This window comes from Danio rerio, chromosome 15, assembly GCF_052040795.2.
Source record: "Danio rerio strain M-AB ecotype USA chromosome 15, GRCz13ab, whole genome shotgun sequence".
Classification (NCBI taxonomy): Eukaryota; Metazoa; Chordata; class Actinopteri; order Cypriniformes; family Danionidae; genus Danio; species Danio rerio.
This window is the reverse complement of record NC_141035.1, coordinates 48,757,501-48,767,500: the sequence shown is the minus strand read 5'-3', so window position 1 is coordinate 48,767,500 and position 10,000 is coordinate 48,757,501. Positions and strand designations below refer to the sequence as shown.

Sequence of the window (10,000 nt, the reverse complement as noted above, 5' to 3'; positions counted from 1 at the left end):
ATAACTTGACTTCTAGTTGATCATTTGTAAAAGTGGCAGTAGGTCGATGAATCATCTGTTGATCTGCATCCCAATCATCACCAATACTGCAGAAGACCTGCTGGAACTCACATGGAGCCAAGATTCTCATAGAAATCAGTCAAGTTTGGTGAAGGAGAAATCATGGTTTGGGGTTTATTCAGTATGGGGGCGTGCGAGAGATCTGCAGAGTGGATGATCAACATCAACAGCCTGAGGTATCAAGACATTTGTGCTGCCCATTACATTACAAACCACAAGAGAGGGACAATTCTCCAGCAGGATAGCGCTCCTCATACTTCAGCCTCCACATCAAAGCTCCTGAAAGCAAAGAAGGTCAAGCTGCTCCAGGATTGGCCTGCCCAGTCACCAGATATGAACATTATTGAGCATGTCTGGGGTAAGATGAAGGAGGAGGCGTTGAAGATGAACACAAAGAGTCTTGATGAACTCTGGGAGTCCTGCAGGAACGCTTTCTCTGCCATTCCAGATGACTTTATTAATCAGTGATTTGAGTCAGTGCAGAGATGTATGGATGCAGTCCTCCAAGCTCATGATGGAGTCAGACACAATATTCACTCTGTCTCCACTGCAGCAGGACTTTATATTCTATACTGGACATTATTTCTGTTCAGTGATGAGACTTTAGTCTAAGCAGAGTCAGACCTTACTGTCCTAATCAAATCATTAATAATCAAGACATGATCAGATTTTATTGTGCTCAAATAAGCAAAATCTAGAGGCCTTTACCTTTCATATAAGACACTTCTGACACCAAATCATCAACTAGAAGTCAACTTATTATTTGCTGATCCTAAAACTTGGCTATATATATATATATATATATATATATATATATATATATATATGGCAACGCAGTGGCGCAGTAGGTAGTACTGTCGCCTCACAGCAAGAAGGTCGCTGGTTTGAACCTCGGCTCAGATGGCGTTTCTTTGTGGAGTTTGCATGTTCTCCCTGTGTTCGTGTGGTTTTCCTTCTGGTGCTCCGGTTACCCACACAGTCCAAAGACATGCGGTACAGGTGAATTGGGTAGGCTAAATTGTCCGTGGTGTATGAGTGTGAGTGAGTGTGTATGGATGGAAGGGCATCCGCTGCGTAAAAACTTGCTGGATAAGTTGGTGGTTCATTCCACTGTGGCGACCCCGGATTAACAAAGGGACTAAGCAGACAAGAAATGAATGAATATATAAATATATATATACGTTTACGTTTATATACGTATATATATATTTATCAATGAATATATTCTATGTTCAGAAAAATATGTAGAAAACTGCAACAGTTGTGTTTATAGAATATATATTTGCAGAAATATATATATATTTTTGGCAGCTTTTTTTGAATTTTGAAATAAATGTAAGAATTAAATCTGTTAATTATATTTATTTACAAAAAATCCATCTACCTAATCCATTTATAAAACATATATTAGTGTAAAAGCATCATTTTTGACAGTTTTCTGTGTATTTTGAAATAAAATTATTAATATTTTTATATAAATTATAAAACTAATATTATATATTATTAATTAAACAAATTATTATTTTGAAACAAAACAAAGCAAAAAAAAACTATTTCAGACTGTATAAGATCGCAATTTTAAATATAAATAATAATAATAATAATAATAATAATAATAATAATAATCAATCCATTTTCCTTTGGCTTAGTCTCTATTTATCAGAGGTTGCCACAGCGGAATGAACCGACAGCTATTCCAGCATATGTTTTACACAGCGGATGCCCTTCCAGCTGCAACCCAGTACTGAGAAACACCCATACGCACTCATTTACACACGCACTCATACAGTACGGACAATTTAGCTTACCAATTTCCCCTATAGTGCATGTGTTTGGACTGTGGGGGAAACCCAAGAAAGGAAATTTTAAATGTTTGCATCAGTGTGTAACATGTCACAGTGTGTGTGCGTGTGTGTTATATATTGCGGCTAACGTCACAGCCCTGCACGCACGCACTCACGCACACACACACATACACACACACTAGTCTGGCATATGACAAACCAGAGGGGTGTGATATTCACACATGCGCTTGTGTGCGTCACACACATCTAAACCCACAAATATCCCGACAGATCAACAGATTCTTATACATCTGACGCAGAATCTGGAATAAAAATACTGCGCGATTTTCTCATCAGACCGAAATAGACACATGCCACACGTCTGCATATCACTGTGCAACACACCTTGTTGAAAATACAGAAATTGATCAAATTATACTTTATTTATACAGAAAAAATAATCTAAGGATATCTGACTAGGCGGCACGGTGGCTCAGTGGTTAGCACTGTGGCCTCACAGCATGAAGGTCACCGGATCGAGTCCCAGCTGGGCCTGTTGGCATTTCTGTGTGGAGTTTGCATGTTCTCTCCATGTGTCCCACAGTCCAAACACATGAGGTATAGGGGAATGAACTAAATTGCCCGGAGTGTATGAGTGTACATGGGTGTTTCCCAGTACTGGGTTGCAGCTGAAAGAGCATCAGCTGCGTAAAACATATGCTGAAATAGTTGGCGGTTCATTCCGCTGTGGCGACCCCTGATTAATAAAGGGACTAAGCTGATGGTAAATGAATGAATGAATCTGACTGCAACATTGTTTGATGTGCACAGGTTAATGTCGTCATGTGAATGCATATATAGAAATATAGAAGTGTATGGAAATTAGACACTATTGTTATAGATATTTATGATTTAAAAACACGACAACAAGCAAAGAGAAGATTGACAAGACAACAATAAAGAAATGTCAAGACTAATTCAATCTAAAAACATTAATATGACAGCGTTCTTTTCAATGGCACTCGCATTACGCTGACTGCAATAACCACACACACACACTCAGACACACAAACACACACACATTCACTTAGGGAGACAGTAACACACACACACACACACACACACACACACACACACAAAAACACATACACACACTCAGACACACTAACACACACGTACAGACAGACATACAGACAGACAGAAAGACACACACACACACACACACACACACTCAATCAGAGACACACAAACTAACACAAACACACTAACACGCACACACACTAACATATACACATCCACCCAGACACACACACACTCAAACAAACATGTGCACACACATTCACTCAGAGCAGGAGTGTCCAAACTCGGTCCTGGAGGGCCGGTGTCCTGCTGAGTTTAGCTCCAACTTGCTTCAACACACCTGCCAGGAAGTTTCTAGTATATCTAATAAGAGCTTGATTAGCTGATTCAGGTGTGTTTGATTAGGATTGGAGCTGAACTCTCCAGGACACCGGCCCTCCTGGAACAAGTTTGGACATTCCTGACTCAGAGACACAGTGGCATGCATGCACACACACACACACACACACACACACACACACACACGTACACGTACACACACATGCATGCACACACGTGTGCGCGCATTCCCTCAGACACACACACACACAAACACATGCACACACAATTACTCAGAGACGCACTCACATGCACACACACACACACACACGCATGCACACACAGAGACAAACTAACACATGCACACACTCGTTTATTCAGACACACACACAAACACTTGCACACACATTCACTCAGAGACACACTGACATGTACACACACATACACATTCACTTAGACACACTAACACACACACTTTCACTCAAAAATACACTAAAATCCACACACACATGCACGCACACACATTCACTCAAAGACACACTTACACACATAAACATTAACTTAAAGAGACGCAAATACACACACACAAACTCACAAACACACTAACACTCTAACACACACATGCACACACTCATTCACTCAGAGACACACTGACATGTACACAGACACTTATTCACTCAGACACACAAAGACATGCACACACATTCACTCAGAGACACACTGACATGTACACACACACTCATTCACTCAGATACACACACACACACACACACACACACACACACACACACACACACACACACACACACACACACACACACACACACACACACACACTCAGAGACACACTGACATGTAAACACATACACATTCACTTAGACACAGTAACACACAAACTCAGAGACACACTAACATGCACACACACATATGTGCGCGCACACACACACACACACACACACACACACACACACACACACACACACACACACACACACACACACACACAGACATGTAAACACATACACATTCACTTAGACACAGTAACACATACAAACGCAGAGACACACTAACATGCACACACACACACACACACACACACACACACACACAAAAACACTTAGAGACAAACTAACATGCACACACTCATTCACTTAGACACACACACGCACGCACGCACGCACACACGCACGCGCACACACACACACACACACACTCACATGTGGGACAACTAACATACATATTGACACTCTCATGTCATTCATTCAGACACACACACACACGTTCAGGTGCACACACATTCACTCAGAGACACACTGACGTGCACACACATTTACTCAAAGACACACTTACACACATAAACATTAACTTAGAGAGACACAAATACACACACACATACACACAAACCCACTAACACACATACACACACACACTCACTCACTCAGAGGCACACTAACATGCAAACACACCTGCAAATTTATTCAGACACACTATAACACGCACACACACACATGCGTGCACACACATTCACTCGGAAACACACACAAACAAGCACACACATGTTCACGTTCACTCCGACAGAGACCCACTAACTAACACACACACACAGTCTCTCAGAGGCACACACACACACAAAAACACTAAGAGGCAAACTAACATCCACACACTCATTCACTTAGACACACACACACACACACACACACACGTGCGCACACATTCACACAGAGACACACACATGTACACACACATACACATTCACTTAGACACATTAACACACACACACACACATTCACTCAGCGACACACTAACATGTGCGCACACACACACACTCACAGGTGGGACGACTAACATACACATCGACACTCACATGTCATTCATTCAGACACACACACACACATTCAGGTGCACACATATTCACTAAGAGACACACTGACAGTCATACACACTTAATCAATGACACACTTACACACATAAACATTAACTTAGAGAGACACAAATACACACACACATACACACAAACCCACTAACACACATAGACACACACACACTCACCCACTCAGAGGCACACTAACATGCAAACACACCTGCAAATTCATTCAGACACACTATAACACGCACACACACACATGCGTGCACACACATTCACTCGGAAACACACACAAACAAGCACACACATGTTCACGTTCACTCCGACAGAGACCCACTAGCTAACACACACACACACACACTCACACAGTCTCTCAGAGGCGCGCACACACACACACACTCACTGCTCAGGTGGAGGTGTGTGTGTTCAGTGTTATGTAAGTGTGGGAGGATTGAGAGATCATTGCATAATCTTCTCTGCTTCCTCTCTCTCTCTCTCTCTCTCTCTCTCTCTCTCATTTCACATTTTAGGTGCTTTATTGGCATGACAAATAACTGTACATTCATATTGCCAAAGCAGTGCAGCGTCGCTGCGTACAGACAAGACAGTGCAAAAAGGGCAGTAGTGCAAACAAATATGAACATAAAAAATAATATAGAAATAAAGAAAAGAAATGTAAAAAAAATAAAAATAGATTAATAAAAATAATAATATATCAGCAAAACTAAAAATATTAATAAAAATAGATTAATGGTAATTTGTGAAACAGGATAAAAGTGGTGACAATAATATAACAGTAAGACCACGAGTAAAGAGTTCCAGTTGTGTGTTGGAGCCTCTCTCTCTCTCTCTCTCTCCTCCTCTTCTATATGGCTGGCAGTGAGCACAGACAGATGCGTCTGAGAGCTGCACTTCCTCTCTCTGCAGTCCTCATACCTACAGCTCCTCCTCACTGTGAGGATTTATTTACATTCACATTTACCTATTAGCAGTGTACACTGCTAAATCCATACCAACACAGGGAGAACATGCAAACTCCACACAGAAATGCCAACTGACCCAGCCAGGACTCGAACCAGCGACCTTCTTGCTGTGAGGCGATTGTGCTACTCACTGCGCCACCGTGACACTTGTGCTGTTTTTAATTAATCTAAATTTTAATTACTACTGATGAACTCCCCCTAAAGAGACGATAAACGGCAGAGTGGCACTGTACTACTGTGAGGAGCTTTACATCTGATCTGAGGTCAGCACTAAACCACACACACACACACACACAGACAGGTGGAGCAGAGACACGGCACAGGGCACCGGTGCCCATGGCAACACTGACGACATCACTTCCTGTGCAGCCACAGGTTTCAGCCGGGTCCTGATGAGGTTGCCAAGGCGACACACATACACACACTCATGCAGGTTAGTGAGCGGTGCAAGACTCTACACACACACACACAGACGCAGACACACACATTCAAAGCACACACATTTACCCAGACACAGAAACACACATACACATACTCACACACTCAAACACATACATGAAAGCACACACACACACACTTAAACACACTCTCGACCATATACACTCGAACACGAACACACACACACACACACACACACACACACACATGAACAAACACACACGCACTCAAACACACACTTGACCACACACACTCGAACAAACATGCTCGAACACACACATATACACACACACACACACACACAAACACAAACACACACTCGAACTCAGATACACTCAAAAGCATGTACTAAAACATGCACACACTCAAACATACACACACACACACACAATCTCGACCATATACACTCAAACACACACACACACTTGAACACACATGGACTCAAACACACACTCAACCACACACACACTCGAACACAAACACACTCAAACACACACACAATCAAACACACACACAATCAAACACACACACAATCAAACACACACACACGAACACTCAAACACACAAACGTGAACACTTGCACACACATTTACACACCCTTGTTGATACACACACACACACGAACACTCAAACGTGAACACTTGCACACACATTTACACACCCTCGTTGATACACACACACACACACAAACACTCAAACACACAAACGTGAACACTTGCACACACATTTACACACCCTTGTTGATACACACACACACACACAAACACTCAAACACACAAACGTGAACACTTGCACACACATTTACACACCCTTGTTGATACACACACACACACACACAAACACTCAAACACACAAACGTGAACACTTGCACACACATTTACACACCCTCGTTGATACACACACACACACACGCAGTGGTTGAACAGATTCTGAGTGTAGATGTTTATGTTGTGTGTTTATGTGTGTGAGTGTGTGTGTGTGTGTGTGTGTGTGTGTGTGTGTGTGTGTGTGTGTATTAACCTTCATGACGATAAAGATGACGAGGATGATGAAGACGTTGGCCTGTGGGTGTTTCCAGGCCATCAGGTGTGTGTCGAAGGTGAAGTCCTCTGAGATGCCCTGCTTGGCCCAGGTGCGGTTGTCGAAGAACGAAACCAGCGTCTCCTTCTGTGTGAGCTGAACACACATGATACACACATTTATGACACACACACACACACACACACACACACACAAACAAACAAATGTATGAATGTGAGTTGCAGATTCGGACATTATTAGTACCGCTGTGAGTGTTTCGGTGTGTTTATTTGTCTGTGTGTGTTTATGTGTGCGTGTGAGTGCGTATATGTGCATATCAGCATCCGTGTGAGAGATTGTGTTTATGTGTGCGTGTGAGTGTTTTACCTGTCCTGCCATGAATTGACCGAAGCCTGGAGGAAAGGAGAGTGTGGATATCAGTAGAGTAACGAGAGCAGGATACAACAGACGCCTGAAACACAAGCACACACACGCGCAATGAAAACCCAGACAAATGTGACTGCAGAGTTGAGTGAAGACGTTGTTTAGTCATTTATGAAGCTCATATTTTCATAAGCAGGCTGAAATGAGCTCATCAACAGGTCTGACCGTCAGCTTAAAGAGGTTTTAAACACACCTCAGCATGTTTATATCTGACCTTCTGTCATAACTAATCAATTTCGTTTTCGAATACAAATGTATTTAAAGATAAGTGAATTAGTTATTAATTCTAACAACCCTCTGTTTTTATTTAGCTTTTTTTGCTAACTCAAAATCTAACCTCCAACTTTTTTATTTTTTATATTTTTTTAAACTTTAAAGAAAGTCGTAAAAAAAACATCTTATAAATTCAACAAAAACTTTACAAATTACAACTTTCACACTTTCAACAAAACGTTCCAAACTTTCAATACACAAAAATCTATTTTCCGTCCAAAATTCTATTTACCCCAAAAATTTTATTTCTTTCCATACAAAACTCAATTTTCCCCCAAAATTCAATTTTCCTTCCAAAATTCAATCTTTTCCCCAAATTATATTTTTCCCTCAAATAATACTTTTTCCTTCAAAATTTGTTTCCCCTCAAAATTCTTTTTCCCACCAAAAATGACATTTATTTCCCCATAAATTCTATTTTCCCTCTCAAGTAATTCCCCCAAATATCTTTTTTAACCCCCAAAATTCTATTTCCCCCCAAAATTGAATTTCCCCCTAAAAATTAAGTCACAAAACTCTATCCCCCCAAAATAAATATTTTTTTTCTTCAAAATTCTGTTTTCCCCTTTTCCATCAAAAATTATAGCCCACAAAAATACATTTCTTTCCCCAAAATTAAATTTTTCCCCCCAAAATAAAATGTTTGCCCAAAATTATATTTTTCCCTGAAAATGATATTTTCCCCTCAAAATTCTTTTTCCCACCAAAAATTCTATTTCTTTCCCCAAAAATTATATTTTCCCTCTACAATAATCCCCCCCAAATATTCTATTTTAACCAATAAAATTCAATTTTTTCCTCCAAAATTTTTTTTGCCCCTAAAATTATATTTTCACCCCCAGAATTATATTACCCCCAAAATTTAAAATTCCTTCAAAAAAAAAATCTATCCCCCCCCAAAAAAATCTATTTCCCCCCCAAAAAATCTATTTCCCCTTCAAAAATTATATCCCCAAATTCTATTTTGCCCTAAAATTATTTTCCCCTCAAAATTCTACCCCCCCAAAAGCTAATTCTATTTATTTCCCCCTAAAATTAAAAATTTCCCCCAAAATAATTTTTTAATGTCAACATTTTTGCCAAATTCCACTTTTTTCCCCAACTTCCCTTTTTTCAAACATTTTTAAACAGAATTTTTTTTTTTTTTCAAATGTCGACAATTTCTATGCTCTTTTAAACATCACTTAGAAAAAGTCTTTTTGTAACTTTAATTCTATTCATAATTTAAAGGAAAAAATGTGAAAGAAAAAAAAGTTTCTTACTTCTTCATGAGGAACTTGTTAATGGTTTTCTGTTTGCGCATGAACTGAACGATGAGCCTGTTCAGATACACAAACAGAGCTCCACCAAACCCACTGGCGATCCTGCAAACACACGCTTATGAGTGACGTCATGCATATTCATGCAGATTCATAAATGATTCATAATAGAGTTTATTAGCAGACAGAGTGTGCTCTGCTGGGTACAGCGTGTCTAAACAGATGAACAATTAGCGGAAACCTTATCTCAAGCACACAACATCCAATACGATCATAAACAGATCAATAGTTAATCCCTGCAGCTTTTTTTATTAGTCTTGTTGTCCAATAAGAATATCCTTTGCGTCTGCATGAACCGGAAGACGCCATTCAGCTGCTTTAGTTTCTGTCAGTTTTGCCTTGAATAAAGCTAAACCTGTTGGGCTTTATTCTGAGATAACAACCTCCCGGATGTACTTCAACTCTGACTAAATGTAG

The 10,000-nt window shown here is 40.2% G+C and overlaps 1 protein-coding gene and 1 long non-coding RNA gene across 6 annotated transcripts in view; one reads left to right on the top strand and one right to left on the bottom strand.

The window, feature by feature from the left end:
• Window positions 1–10,000, top strand: part of LOC147833781 (uncharacterized) — a 290,137-nt gene that overhangs the window by 17,129 nt on the left and 263,008 nt on the right. The gene's annotated exons all lie outside the window — the stretch shown is intronic.
• Window positions 1–10,000, bottom strand: part of clcn2b (chloride channel, voltage-sensitive 2b) — a 107,801-nt gene that overhangs the window by 35,926 nt on the left and 61,875 nt on the right. For all 5 annotated transcript variants that reach the window (XR_015508218.1, NM_001316315.2, XM_087282298.1 and 2 more), the window contains 3 exons: window positions 9,527–9,628; window positions 7,935–8,019; window positions 7,548–7,703 (listed from right to left, as the gene is read on the bottom strand). Coding sequence is in view for 4 of the 5 variants with exons in the window: in NM_001316315.2 (NP_001303244.2) it covers window positions 7,548–7,703; window positions 7,935–8,019; window positions 9,527–9,628 (343 nt within the window). In the remaining variant the exon portion in view is untranslated. The remainder of the gene's footprint in view (window positions 1–7,547; window positions 7,704–7,934; window positions 8,020–9,526; window positions 9,629–10,000) is intronic.